Consider the following 15,634-nt stretch of genomic DNA (forward strand, 5'->3'; position numbering starts at 1 on the left):
CCCAGGGTTTGAGAGAGAGAGAGAGAGAGAGAGAGATCCAGAATGGCGCTGTGACTTGCTAAGGTCATGGCGAAGGTTTGCAAGACCTAAGACTGGCTCCATCTGTTGACCTCAGTTCCCCCGAAGCTGGCTGGCTACCAGGAGGTTAAGATTGTAACTGGCAACAGCAAAAGTGGTGTTGATGCTTATAAATGCGACAAAAATGTTCTGTGTATAGAAACCCAGAGGGGAAACTGGGACTAGTACTGGCCAACACTAATTTTTGCAGATGAAGAAATTAGGGACTTTCCCACAGCTCCCCCCCCCCACACCCACCCCCCCCAAGCTGTGGGTAACTAGCTGATTCTAGGATTCAGGTTTTTCCTCCCCCATTTGGCCGCCTCCTGCTAGAACATGAGGCTGCCTGAAATCAGTGCTGAAGGTTTAGTTGGCAGGCAGAGGGTGAAGTGCTGGATTAAATCTCCAAGGTATCAAGCTGTTTCGCTTCCCAATCCCCACCAGATTCCTTCCCTATTCAAGCAGCACACATTTCCCTTGCTTATTTGATTTTATTTAAAAAAAACCCAAAACTTTAATATGAATAAAAATAGACACAAATAACAGATTCTTTGTAAAGAGCAGCAATAGTTAAGGACAACACTCCTTCCCTCTGTCCCTGAAAACAGGCCCTTTTACCGGGTCCACTTTGTCTCACCCTATCCTGGGCCTCGGGTTCATCTCTGTAAAGTGAGTAAAAAATCTCAGGGATGAGGGGAGAAAGAGGCATGACCTTTCAACATGAAAACAACTTTGGCCTTGAACAATGAATGAGGCTCTGAGGAATGCCAAAGGTAGGGCAGAAAAGGGAGTGATTCAAAGGACTGTCAAACGGGGCTCCTCTCTCCCTATTTTAACGATCTTCCTAGCCCTTCCTAAGAAGACAGCGGATAAAATACTGACTCCTGGTGGGTCCTGCTTTCTCTGAGCTCTTGGACTTCCAGGGAGAGAGGATGGCGATCCAGTGCATCAGAGCAAGTTCTTCAATCATGAATCATGGTTCCAGCAAGAGGGAGTCCTTCCCCTTCCTCCTGCTTTCCCCAGAGAAAAGGGAGGCGGCCCACATCCTTGAAGTCCCCTGGCTGCTGAGTGGGCTCCGACAGCTGGCAGGGGTCAGCCCAGATGTCCACAATCTTGCGCAGGGTGGAAAGGCGCTCCTCCAACTCTGGCCCCTCACTCTGCATTAGCAGGTTTGCTAGCTCCCTGCTTAGGTCCTGAATCATGTCCTTCCGTCCTTGCTTCCCAGGCAGGCCTATGTTTGGGACCCCGACAGGGTCCTGGAGCTCCCCACCAGGCCCAAGGAGGTGCTGGTACTTCTTTTGCCACCGGCGGCAAACCATGGTTTCACCCACAGGCTTCTGGCTGGTGTGCAGCAGGGCCAAAATGTGCCGGCACGGCAGGCGGTACTGTTGTTGAAAGGAACAGCTGCAGCTACAGCCATCTTTGCTAACCTGGTGAGAGTCCTCTAGCAGCTGCACGTCCACTGAGGAGCCACCCATATCCACCAGGTGAGTGGAGTTCTCGACCACCTCCCATTCGTTGTAGCACAGCTTATAGGCCAGTTCGAAACCACTCTGGCGCAGGCTGTCTAGCATGCCGCCGTGGGAGGGCTGCACCAGTGGCTGCTGCTGCCCCTGCACCTGCTGTGGGACCTCCTCCGCAGGGATCTCGGTGAGGCCCCCTCCACAGATTCCAAAAGGCTTCTTAGATTTGGGGGGCAAGCTTGCTGGCCGTGCTCTCTTTAACTTGGGGGGAGCTGTGGGCAAGTTTTTCACGCCTTTGGTATTGAAGAAGTCTATGTAATCCACAAAGCGGAGGATGCAGTCCAGCAGGGACTGCGGTTCCCGAAAGAGGCTTGACACCTTGCTGGTGACGACGTCTAGGCTGTCCATGTAGGTGTTACACGCGTGCAGGCCCTTCCTGACGTGCATGTACCACAGCAGCTCGCAGGAGAACCAGTGGGCCTGCAGGAAGCCGAAGAGCTCCTCATCTAGGAGGGCCTGGGACATCCGACAGAGATTCTGCAGGCTGGCGTGAGAGGTGACAAACACAGCCTCCCGCAGGGCTTTCTTCATGAGACATTTAAAGGACAAATTTGCTGAACTACGGTGCAACTTCTTCTCCAAGAGGCGGGTTGTGTGGTAGATGGAAAGGAGGATGCGGGCAGCGGGGAAGATCTCCTGCAGGACAGCTCGGTGAGGGAAGGACGGGTCCACAAAGACCACCTTGATCTTGGGCCAGTCTGGGTTGAACTCTGTGAAGATGCTCAGCATCTTGGCCACAGACGTGGCTGTCTCGGCCTTGAGCACAGAAAAGTGCACCACTCGGCCCTCTCGCTCCTTGTTCTCCACCAAGAAAGCATAGAGAATGTGGCCCTGGGCATTCTCCACCCGATGCAGCAAGAGACTTTCTGGGAAGCGGATGAACAGGCTGCTCATCTTGCTGCTCTGGAAGCTGAGCCGGTCCAGGTCCTGGCTGTTGCCCACACTGAGGGACGCCATGGAACCCTCATCCACCTTAAGAAAGTTCTTCATCACTTTTGCTACTTTGGCCAGGTCAGAAGGGGTGATACCCTCCTGCTCTGGCTGTGGGGCTGCTTGGACCTTATCTGAGCAAAATGACGGCTCAGCCAGGGGCTTCTCGGCCACGTTAGGGTCTTTCTTGAATGCGGGCTGCTCGGGCTCCGGTTTCTGCAGGCACATCGTCTTTTGAGACTTGCCAGCTGCGTCTCCTTCGGGACCCGCAGTTTTGGAGTCCACGTGTACGTGCTGGGTGTTGAGTTCACTGATAAACAGCCTGTCCAGTTTCTCACTGTACCGCAGGAGCAAGTACGCCGGGCACATGTCTGCCTCTGGTGTTCTCTTCCTGTTTGACTGGGTCCGAATGCAGACGAATTTCACCCGCACGTATCTAGGGAAGGCAGAGTTGACAATGAGAAAGGGGCTGACCACCCCGTTTCTCTGATAAGACAAGGCCCTGTTGGGACTTGCAGTGGCTGACGTTTTCTGGAGACCGCAATGCAGTGTGGGATGCAGGGAGGAAGACTGACATTCACTCTCCAATCCCAAAGTACACAGCTCATTCTTCAAGACCCTAACTAAAACTCCCTTCATGTTCATCTACAGCAGCTCTAAGCCCCAGCTCCTGGCATTCACTCTCCCTTGCCCCTCTGTAGCTGCCTACAGTTCAATCTGAGGGCAGGTATGAGGGAAAATAGATAAGAGGCAAGAGCAGAGCTCCCAGCTGCTTACAGGGGGTGGGGGGAGAGGATTTGGTAGAGGTAGATAAATGGTGATGGGAAAAAACATTTTTTTAATTAAAAAAATAAAATGCCCCCTTCACCCCTGCCTTTTGGGAGCCATTGTCCCCTGCCCCCCACAGCGAAAATGAGAGTGGCCCCCAGGGGTAAAGTTACGTCTGGGCCTCCCCCTAGGACAGAAGACCTCTGTTCACCTTTCGTTTAAAGAAAAGTGTCCACATCCTCAGAGATTTTGAGAACCCCTGGGCTAGGTCATCTTTGGGGTCCCTGCTGGCTTTGCCACTCAAGTGGAAAGTGATGATTCAGAGGAGAAGGATAACTAAAGTGATTATCTGCTCTCTCCCTCTTGCTATCATCACTCAGCCCAAGCTCCAGGCCCACATCAGGTCCCACCTGCTCCAAGGAGCCTTTGTGGATGCCCTCAGGCCACAGTAATGGCTCCTTTCTCTGTATTCATGGCATTTATTTAGAATGAAAGGGTTAGCAGATTCTCTGGATAGCAGTAGATCTAGTGGTTAAACGGAATAAACGCTGGAGGCTAACTGCTGGATTTGAATCCTGAACCCCAACCCTGACCACCACCCAGAAGCTGTTTGACCTTGGACAAGTCACTTCGCCTCTCTGTGTGTAATTTCCTCAACATAACATGAAACTATCTTACTAGGGTTGTTGTGAGAATTAAATAAGCCACACTTCACCAGTGTTAACAGAAAAAAAATTTAAATTTCCAGTTGGAAACAACAGTGGATTAAGATATAGAAATAAAATCATAGTAACACTAGAGCTGCATTTCCTTAAGCCTCTGCTACCTGATTCCCCATACGGAAGATGCACACCCCTGGCCCTGGCCGGGTACCTAAGCTGGTGAGAGCATCATCCCAATTCACCAAGGTTGCAGGTTCGATCCACAGTCAGGACACATGTAAGGATCAACCAGTGAATGCATAAATAAGTGGAAAAACAAAATCAGTATTTCTCTCTCCCTTCCTGTTTTTAAAATCAGTTTAAAAAAGAAAGAAAATGCATACCTCTCACACCTTACTTCTGGACAAAGGCAATTAGAGGGGTCTTATCCCAGTATGGCTGGATTTTAAACATACCTGTGTTTCCCATAAAACCATCAGTCTTGAGAGAACTTGGGAACTGATTACTTTTTTTAAAAGGATTATTCTTTTGTTGATGAGTTATTTTGAGAGGAATGGAGATTCTAGAACATCTTGAAGGTGGAATACAAATACTACTATTTTCTTGGGTTTGGGAGAGTTGAAGCAGTTCCTGCAAGACCATCAGCTAATTTTTCAAAAGAAACCTCACAGGCAAGAAGGGGCTGGAAAGAAGTATTCCAAGTCATGAAAGGCAAGGACCTACATCCAAGATTGCTCTATCCAGCAAAGCTACCGTTTAGAATGGAAGGGCACATAAAGTGCTTCCCAGATAAGGTCAAGTTTAAGGAGTTCATCATCAACACTTATATGAAATGTTAAAGGGATCTTCTTATCTAAGAAAAAGAAGATCAAAAATTATAAACAGTAAAATAACAACAAACTCACAACTGTCAACAACTGGACCTAAAGAACAAAAACAAAAACGAAGCAAATAACTACAACAGGAACAGAATCATAGAAATGGGGATCACATGGAGGGTTATTAGCAGGGATGGAGAAGGGGAAAATGGGGGGGAAAGGTACTGGGAATAAGAAACATAATTGGTAGGTACAAAATAGACAGGGGGAGGTTAAGAATACTATAGGAAATAGAGAAGCCAAAGAACTTATATGTACGACCCATGGACATGAACTAAGCGGGGGGAATGCTGGAGGGTGGGTGACGCAGGGCGGAGGGGAATAAAGGGGGGGAAAATTAGGACAACTGTAATAACATAATCAATAAAATATACTTAAAAAGAAAATATTACAATAACTAGTAAATAATAACCTAAGAATAAACTGTTTCACGTAAAAAAAAGTCAGCTAGTGTCATCACCGCTCTTATGCCCTGTGACGTTCACTTGGGTGTTTTTGCAGTACGTTCCAACGGAATGGGGCTGCCTTCAGTGAGAACACTCAGCGTCTTCAGAGCACCTAACACAGTGCTCGCTACTCCTTCGTTGAAGATCTACTGGATGAATGACTCATTACTCATGGGTAGAATGGGTCACGCCCCTGCCTCTTCAGGGAGTGTCCCCGCCCAAAGACAAGCGAAGTGGGGGTGTGGGGAATCTCAGCTGCTGGCATAACACGACACAGCCTGGGCATCTCACCCACCCCTCTTCAAACACCTTAACCCAGCTGGTCCGGTTTGCTTACCCTGTGGGGCGAGCTTAGAGAAACAGGATATGCCAGGACCACAATAACAGGGTGGAGGGGCCCGAGGCTGAAAATGCACATGTTGTAAGCACAGTGCCAGGCCAGCAACACCATCCCAGCTTGGGACCAGGAAGGGGCTGGAGCAGCCCTATCGTGCGGCACACCCAGTGAGGGATGACTGTGATGTGGCCTCTGCCAATGTCTCCAGCCTCGTTTTCCACCCACTCGCCATCTTGTTTTTTTGTGGTCAAACTGTCCACAGCTTCCCACGTTCATTATGCTGTGTCTCACCTCTGTGCCTTTGCTCGTGTGTGTTTCTGTCTGCCACGCTCTTCACACCTGTCTTCAGCGTGGAGTGTATTCATCCTTCAGCACTATGTGCAACCATCACCTTCTCTAGGAAGACTCCCCTAAGCCATTAGATTGGGCCCCACCCCGCTTCTGCTGCTTCAACATCCTAGCGTAGCTCTAGCTCATCAAATTATATTGACTTTGTGAGCTCTTAGCGCGTATTTGTTAAACTAGTCCAACGAAAAGGTGCTGACGAGTGCCACCCATAAAGGTCTTTCTGCCTTTCTTGGTTCTGGTAATGACTGCTCCTCCCAGGGTAGAAACCTTGCCATTCTTTTTAATTCCCCCTTCTCCACGTATCTGTCTATATCTGATATGTTAACAAGTCTTTTCTCCTACCATGCCGACATGTGTTAAGGATTATTCTATGCCACACTATGTGTAAATCTCTGACATGCATAATTTTATACTACGAAAAGGGTTCTATTATCCAAATTTTACAGATGGGGAAACAAGCTTAAAGAGGCTCTTCTCAAAGGTGAGAATCTGGGATTTAATCTTGCAGCCGAAAAGCAAGGATATGGGAGTTGAGCTAAGACTGCTTGGCAACAGTCTGTGTAATTAACCATTATGTTGCCTGTTTTCTTTCAAAGTATTTCTCCTTTTTCTGAATTCTCCTTTTATCCTCCTCAATTTGACCCTCAATCCATTGGTTCTTCAGCTTCAATAACTTCCTTAAAGATCTCTAAACAGATTTCTGGCCAAGATGGAGGCGTAGGTAGATATACTTGGCCTCCTCGCACAACCAAAAGAAGGACAACAACACATTTAAAACCAAAAAATAACCAGAACGGCCAGAAATTGAACTGTATAGAAGCCTGACAACCAATGAGTTAAGGAAGAAACATTCATCCAGACCAGTAGGAGGGGCAGAGCAGGGCAGCCAGGCAGAGAGGACTCGCAGCAAGGCGGGGGCTGGCTGACGGGCGGGCCCACATGTGTGTGAGAATAAACTGGGAGTGAGACAGACCGAGCAACCCAGGGTTCCAGTGCAGAGAAATAAAGCCTCAAAATCTCTGACTGTTAAATACTGTGGGGGTTGTGTGGGCAGGAGAAACTCCCAGCCTCACAGGAGAGTTGGTTGGAGAGACCCACAGAGTCCTAGAATGTACACAAAATGACCCACCTGGGAATCAGCACTAGAAGGGCCCAATTTGCTTGTGGGTAGTGGGGGAAGTGACAGAAAGCCAGCTGAGAGCTGAGCAAGCAGCTCTGTTCCCTCTTGGACCCTCCCCCCATGTACAGCCCCACAACACAGCGACCTGGGTTGCCCCACCCCGGTGAACACCTAAGGCTCTACGCCTTACTACGTAACAGGTGCTCTGAGACAAAGAAATATGGCCCAAATGAAAGAACAGATCAGATTATATATGATACATTCAAATATGAAAATAATAAGAGTATCGGTCTCTGAATAATCTGTACCTGATCCAAGAATAACCAGAATCACTAAAAATTCACTTAAAAGGCTCTGAAAGGATCCCTTGGTGGCCACCCAACATCCCATGGCCCCTCCTCCCTTCCTAACAGACGGCCATCCTACCCGCCATAGCTAAGCGCTGCTGGCCTAGTCTAAACCCATTAGGGTAATCTCATTAGGAATGGACAGCAGGAGAATGGCCCAATTCTGGACCAGGAAACATGATAGGAAATCTGCGGGAAATGAGGAAGGCTTTATCTTCTGGACGTGACTCCTGCATTTGTGCCGTGTGGGAGGCCACCCTGAGGGCACAGCTGAGACCTGAGGGTGGCAGACTGGAAAGAAGCCAAAAGCCTGGGCCACTGAAACAATAGCCTCCCAAAGGCCCACCCCTGGGCTTCTAAGAAATAAGGCATTTTACCCTGGCTGGTGTGGCTCAGTGGATTGAGGGCCAGCCTGTGAGCCAAAACGTCGCCGGTTCCGTTCCCCGTCAGGGCACACACATGGCTTGTGGGCCAGGTCCTCCGGTTGGGGGCATATGAGAGGTGACTGATCGATGTTTCTCTCCTTCCCTTTCTCCCTCCCTCCCCCTCTCTCTAAAAACAAACAAACAAACAAACAAAGCAATAAAGCATTTTGAGTCAGGGTTTCAGTTACTTGAAGCCAAAAACATCTCCATAGTAAATAGCAGGAAAAAAGATTTGAACGGAACTTTATGTGTAAAAATGAGACTAAAATTATGAAGTTAATTTAACAAAACTTAAGTGATAATGGTGGCTATATGCCAATTCTTAGAATAATCAAAGAATGACTTAAAGTGCCATCTGTTTTTTTCCCCCTTGTATATTTTCCCCTTCTATCTCACTCTTGTAATAAGCAAAGGTTCCCGGGTTTTATCCCATGTCCCTAAAACCTATTTAAATATTTGGCTATGTAAATCCTTCGTGTTTCAAGTTCCTATCCCATCTTCACCCTTTTGACTTCCCTTCTCCAATTGTTCACTGGCATAAGGCTGAGTGAGGGTGATGTAAGGACTTCACCAAGTCCTCCAGCTCCTGGGAGCTGGGCAGTTTCAGTGTGCAATCAGTTTTATTTGTACTGTATTATCCAGATGTTTACCACATCTATTCATCAGCCAGAAACTATGGAGGACATGGATGGGGCTGGCAGGGATGAGCAGGAAGGGATGACTGAAGTAGTGACTCATTTTGTAAGTGGCCAGTGTGTTAGCTAGATTTTTGCGTCATGACTTGTGCTTTCCTAGCTGCCTTGTGACAACGGGTACGTGTAAAAGGCAAACTCAGATATCGGAGTTCACTTAGGTCAAAGGCTGTGATGAGGATTAAACAAAACAATGCCTCCCAAGTTCTCAGCAGAGCGGAACACATTCCAAAACAGGGTGCAAAAGAGGTAACTACTGCTCTTTCAGTCTCCCGCTGCTGCAGCGAAGAGCAGCTGCCTGCCCTCCTGCAGGGGACAGTGTACAGACCTGCTCCAGCTCCCCAGTCAGAAGAGCCAGCAGACAGGAAGAGCCAGCAGACGTAAGGCACCGACCCCAGGAATCTGAAGGCCTGCAACTCCTTTTGCCACAACAAGCTCATTCAACGCAAGATGGTGGGTGTGGAGCTGGCGGGTGATGGCAAAGGTGTGGTGGTCATCAGGTGTGAAAGCCAGTCACCTCCTACGGGCCAGCAAGGGGACCACCACCAACAAGAATGCCAGGGCCACCCTGAGCAGCACCGGGCACGTGACCTGCAAGAACAAGGACCGCTGGGATCTGGGCCAGGCAGCCATCCGCAGGGCCAGTGCCATCCCACCTGATGGTGAAGAGGAAGCAGGCCACCCCACCAGGAGCTCAGGAGCAACCCCTTCCCCTGAAACAATAAAGGAATCGGCCAAATTTCCTTTAAAAAAAAAAAGCTATTAAACTGAACAGCAATGGAGAGAGACATCAAAATACTTCCTGGTCTGCAGTGCTTGCAAGAACATTCTGAAGCCGTTTGAGGCCTTGCTGCACCCAGAGCTAGGTTATGGTTAAAAAAAAAAAAAAAGAAAGAATACTTCCTGGTCTGTTTGAAGAACATCAATCCCCCAAAAGACAAAACAAAACCCCCCACAATAGCCAGCGACAGCCACATATAAATAACATGGGATAGGAAGTCGCACATAAAACTACAGAATCTCCCCAGGACTGAGACTTTCGGTCAGTTAGTGGGAACTCCCACAGCACACATCTTTGGCTCCGAAATGCCTACCACTTCTTATCAGTACTTGCAGAGCCTCAGCAAGTATCTACTGAGTGCTCTGTTTCAGTCACTACATGCATTTTCCTCCCTCCTTTCATGCTTTCTTTCTCTCATTGAGTTTATCGAGGTGACATGGGTTACATGTATCTTCTTATTTAATCTTCACCACAACCTCCTCATTTTACAGAGGAATACACTGTGTGGCAAACATTTTTAAGAAGTCTTGTCCAAGGTCAAGGGTAAAACCTGCTTTTCAGGCTCCAGAGCTCTTGCCTTTGGTTCTTTTTTTTTAATCCTCACCTGAGGGCATGGTTTTCATTGCCTCTTTTTTTTTTTGAGAGAGAGAGAGAGAGAAAGGGACAAAGAGGAACATCTACTCGAGAGATAAGCATGGGCCGGTGGGTGGCCTCCCGTACAGGAGGCCACCCAGACCAGGGGTCAAACCCACAACCTAGATATGTGTCCTTACTGGGAATCTAACCGGCAACCTTTGGGTCAGGGGAGGGCACTCCAACCAACGGAACCACACTGGCCAGGGCACAGAGCTCTCTTTCAACCACTACACCAGCTTTCCCCGAACTTCCAGGAATCACAGACCACCCTCCACATCGGCCATATCCACCCATATAAATTTGCATTATTATTTTCAAATGGTTTGCTCTAAGTCAGCTCATTTTACTCTATACAATAAGGATCTTTGTTTAGATATTAACGTAGATACTTAATCTCACCTGTCCACCAGTAGTATGCATATCTGGTTGCAAGAAACGTTGAGCTCTGCTAAATTTTCTCCTAAAAACACTCCCCCCACACACACGAGAAGTGCTCATTCTACACATTCACGTACCAGTCAGAAAGCCTAACACCCTGTGCAAGAATATTCTTTATATAAAAATATGACCAGTAAAATGACAACAAACTCACAGTTATTAACAACCGAACCTAAAACAAAAACAAACTAAGCAAACAATTAGAACAGGAACAGAATCACAGAAATGGAGATCACATGGAGGGTTATCAGCTGGGGAGTGGGAGAGGGAGAGAAGGGGGAAAGGTACAGAGAATAAGTAGCATAAATGGTAGGTAGAAAATAGACAGAGGGCAGGGCAGGGGGTGGCGTTGGAGTTAAGAATAGTATAGGAAATGGAGAAGCCAAAGAACTTACATGTATGACCCATGGACATGAACTAAAGGGGGGGAATGCGGGTAGGAGGGGGTGTGCAGGGCGGAGGGGAACAAAGGGGAGAAAATGGTACAACTATAATAGCATAATCAATAAAATATATTAAGAAAAAGAATATTCCTTATAACATCCAAACAGCCTCTGCTGAAGGCCTGGGCTGCTCACGAATTCACTTTGTCATAAACGAGCTCAGTCCACCACTGTCCTCAAGGGGAGAGACCACAGTTCACCCTTCTGTGTGCTCCAGCTCAACCCCTGTTAGAGGTAAACATTTTGCCTCTAACTAGAAGTTTGTTGAATGAACTAGTAATTGCTGTTAAAAAGCTATTATAACCCATTGATTAAGTAGGGCAGTTAAGCACTCAGACAATAAACAGGCTGACTTTGACCTTCAGTTCTAACACCTACGGGCTTTCTTACAGTTTTTTGAAATCCTACCCCACTTCCTGTTCCAATGTGAGCCCTCTTTTCTGCCCATTCCTATTTTTTTCTTGGCTGTAACTGTAATAAATTCAGACTTCCTTGGCTCACACCAGGTGATTTTTGAAGGTGAGGGTGCATTTGCTATAGGTTCTCTTATTTTCCTCTCCCAAGTATTGAAAACCTTAATCGCTGTTCCTGGCCGCCCCTTTACTAAATCTTTCCTCTCCTGCCTTTTGCTCAAGCAAATGCAACTCGGAAACTCTGGGCCTTAATGTAAAGCAGAGAGGTAGAAACTGTTAGTCCTCTTAACATGTAACTTCTCGTAGCTCTGCTTCCCATCTGCAAAATAATATTACTACAGCTAATATTTATGAAATGGTTTCTATGTACTAGGCACTGTGGTGTTAATGCTATTGTAGCCCTTTACATGTTATTAATACACAATGGGAATAACAAAACCTACCTCTGACAAGGTTATTCTGAAGACCAAGTCACATAATGAAGGTGAATGTGCTTTGTAGACTATTTCTGCAAAATGTTAGGGATGACTTTTTCCCCCCCTAATCTAGAGCCTGCACTGGTATCAAGCATCAATCAGCACCCCCACCCTACCCACCAAGATTAAAGTTCCCTGTCATGCCCCATCCAGCACTCCAGACTCTTCCGTTGGAGCACTCACTATTATTTTAAGGAAATAATTATTTCTGTGATTAAAGTTTAACACCTGTGTCTGACTTCTGCAGAACTATTAAGATAATCTGCGTTTAAATCACTGCGTTGGTGGTCATTTGTTAGAGCACCCAACAGAAAGCGGATTTGCTCTCTTGTGGGTCCCTACAACTGCCCTGTTGCTGAGTCACGGTTAGCACTTGATGACTCGTCCATTCAAACATTACTGAAAGTCTGCTATGGGCCAAGACCTGGGCTCGAACCCGGGATGGTCTGCCTGAAGGGTGTTTACAGGCAAATGTGAGGTGTTCAGACTTGAGCCCATGCAGTAGCACTGTGCTAATCAGTGAGAACACAGAAAGTGGTAAGCTACAGTCCTCCCAGGAAGAGCTCAGCCGACCCGTGGAAACCTCTGAAAACTGTATTTCAAAACAAAAATTTGGCTGCTGTATCTCTCCACACCGTGCCCCTCTCCCCTCCTGGAGAGTGAATTACAACTTTACTCTCTACACTTTCTTCTCTTCGTGAATTCTTTCACAGTCTATGTTACCAACCACCCTAACATTTTGGTGGCCCGTACAGGGACATTCTCTATTTCTCCCTCTCCTCCAGCCTCCTGAGACCGGCAACCAGGGGAGCAGCGGGTAGTGGAAGCTCGCCCCGGGCTGACCCCCTAACCCTGTCTTAGTGAGGCTTGGGGAGAAGATTCTAATCCTTCTCCGTCTCTGAGGACAGCCCCCTCCTTGCCCGTCTTCACTGCCGGTGATGGATATAAGAAAACTTTTTTCCCTAGAACAACTTGTGAATTAGACCCTCATAAGCAACATTGAAACATTTACATTTTTCTCCCGACTTAATTCCTCCAGAATCCAGCAACTCTTAATGAAACTGGAAATGACTGGAAGCAAAAACTTCAGTGAGCAGAACTGACTACTCCCTACAGCCACAGGCAGAAGACAACACTGGACCAAACCGCAGCTGCCGTGTGTCACACTGCCTCAACATGTGCCCCAACTGCTTGGGGGCCTCACAACAGCACCCCTACCCTTTTCTAATCTGATTATAATACAATAAAAGCTCAAAGCCCCCCCCCCCCCAAATTGCTATACCAGGAGTAACAGGTGCTGTCGGACCACAGATGAGCATCTATCCTAACCTTCGGGGCGTTAAAGCCTTCCTGGAAAGCGTGCTGAACTTTGAAGGAGAAGTCACAATGAGCTAAAACAGTTTCCCCTGACGGGTCCAAAATGACATCCGCTTGCATAAGAATATTTATTTTAACAGTTATGTATAAATATATCCCATTGGGGGAGGCCTCTATATTGTTACCTCTTACATATTGTTGCTTAGATTGGGCCTAACACAGGTTTCTTCGAAGGTTAAAACTGAATTTAAAGAAAAAATGCTAAGTCACTTGTAGTACAGGATATACAGTACTGAGATGAGAGTGTACAAAATTACTAACATAGAAGAAAAGTGATGGGCAAGGTCATTCTAACCGATGGACATGGTAAGTGTAAGAGCCAAGAAGCCGGGGGCTTGGGACAGGGGCTGAGTATGAAGTAGACTCGCTATGGGCGGGCACAGGGTGCAAGATGGAGAGGTCAGGGGGTCAGATGGTCTGGAGGGCAGGTGAAAGGTCTTAGACTTCATCCGGAGGGCAATGGGAGGCCCCTGCATTTATCTGACCTAGACTGTAAGCATCTCAAGAGCAGGGCGTCTTTTGTATTATTCTCACTGCTTAGAAGGGTGCTATTGGCATAGGATCAGTCCAAACACCTCACAATGGTCCCTAAAAACTTTTCAGGTAGCCTGCAACTGACTTCATCTCCTGCCAAGCATGGCATCCCACCTTCTTTCTTAAATATGCCACCTTCTTTCACACACCTGTACCTTGCTTCATAGCTCCCTCTGCACCGTAACTTCTGTCAAACTCCTCCATGCTACTCGGTCATCAACCACTGAACTCCTATTCTAGCCCTTTGCATTCATTCACGGCTCAGCAGAAACCATCACTTCCAGCACGAAGCCTTTCTCTCCTTCCCAGGCGTTTGGCACTTCCTCTGCACATCTCTTTTACAGCATTGATCACGTACCACTCAGTTTACTGGAGTCCAAATCTATTCATTCTTAAGCTTTCTGAAGGTAGGTTGGTTTCTTATTCATCTTTATGTTATCTGTACACAGCATGGCCATGGACTTCAGAGCAGGGGAAAGAACGTAGCCTGCCTTCCTAGATGGGCTTTGGCCAAACATCTCAACCCAGGTCTCGGATGTACGTTGACCCTCGGAGTTGGCTCACGTAGTCTACATTCAAATTGAACTGATTTTCAATTTGTAAAAAGTGGACAAATTCACAAATAGCCTGGATTTCTGACTTGTCTTGCCCCAAATTCTGGCAACGCTGGGTCTTTATTTTCAAGTGGCAGCCATCGGCTGGAGTTGATTCACTAGGGCCTGCTCTTCCTGTTACCCCATTCACTCGCCTGCTGTCCCTAGCACAAAGACCTGGTGTTGGTTGTTAATGGCACCACTTTTCTTTCAGTTAAATTAAAAGGAAACTTTCTCACACTGGGTGGTTTCACCTGAGCCCTGAAATACATCTACCAAATGGGAAAAATAACATTTAACTATAATTGTCGATACAGCCCTGTGGGGTAAAGTATGCATAGACTAGAGAATGCTGCTTAAGCCACGGAAAGTGTCTGAACAACGGTTGTTAATCTCAGGAGCTCAAGAACCGTTTAAAAAGGACTGATGGAACGAATGAATGAATGAACCGAACTAACCAACAATTGACCTCATTACTGCTTTGTAAAGAGATTGATGAAGGAAATTAACCCCAAGGCATTTTCCACCTATTTGTGAAGACCATACTTTGTGTCTGGTATACTGCACGTGCTCAGAAAATGGGGCAAACTGCACTTAGTGTGAATTCCAGAAAAGCTGTGAATGAAGGACTGTGAGTGAGTAAAAGTGGTGAAGTGGGAGGTCAAAAACTCATGCTTGTGGAGGTTTGGCTCTCTTTTCACCAGGCACCCAGTAGGTGCTTAATGAGTGCCTGTTGAATGCTTCCAGAAACAAGGGCCCAAATGCACTCCCTCCTCCTCCAGGCCGCCCTCCAGGGGACTGTCCGGCCTCCTCTCCACCCTCCTGCCCCGTCCCCACCCCGCCCTTACAGGATGTCCTCACGGATAGAGGTGCCATGGCTGAGGTTGTGGAAGCGGACGGAGACGCGGTCCCTGAGAATGAAGGAGCATCTATTCTCCTTTTTGTAGACGGTGAAGCACTTCTTGAAGTCCTCGTAGGTCTTGAAGCAGCTGCCCAGCTCCATGGCTGCCCCCACAGCCCACTCCAGGGGCTGGGCTAAGATCAAATACCAGGGTCAGAGGTCACACTATGAGGGTCTACAGGCTGGCGTAGACCCAGAACGCCTTCAAGGTCGGCCCCAATTGGGTGGCCTGCGATGGAGACCAGGAGGAGTTCAAGTCTCAGCCGGTTAAATGGGTTGGGGGGCGTCTTTGCTCTTTGACAGAGGGGAAATGACGCTCAGCCCTCATTATCAAGTCCCTGGGCTCCGCCCCATCACGGTCACATCCAATCACACATAGGATTTCCAGACTGATACTCATTTTCTCCAATCACTAGAGAAAGTTAGCAACAGAGCCGAAGACTGACAGGAGCACTGGCCAATCATAATTTGCATCCTTTATTCTCAGGGTTCACAGACTTCCGGTTACT

General features: G+C 47.6%; 1 protein-coding gene across 1 annotated transcript; it reads right to left on the reverse strand.

Moving 5' to 3' along the window:
• Positions 1-539: 539 nt before the first annotated feature.
• ZSWIM3 (zinc finger SWIM-type containing 3) lies at positions 540-15,633 on the reverse strand. The gene is made up of 2 exons (XM_024559786.3): positions 15,073-15,633; positions 540-2,946 (listed from the first exon to the last, which is right to left on the reverse strand). Exons 1-2 carry the CDS (start codon positions 15,225-15,227, stop codon positions 1,020-1,022), a joined length of 2,082 nt encoding a protein of 693 aa, XP_024415554.1. The 5' UTR covers positions 15,228-15,633; the 3' UTR covers positions 540-1,019.
• Between the last annotated feature and the right edge of the window lies 1 nt (position 15,634).

This window comes from Desmodus rotundus, chromosome 6 (genome assembly GCF_022682495.2).
Source record: "Desmodus rotundus isolate HL8 chromosome 6, HLdesRot8A.1, whole genome shotgun sequence".
NCBI classification, from domain to species: domain Eukaryota; kingdom Metazoa; phylum Chordata; class Mammalia; order Chiroptera; family Phyllostomidae; genus Desmodus; species Desmodus rotundus.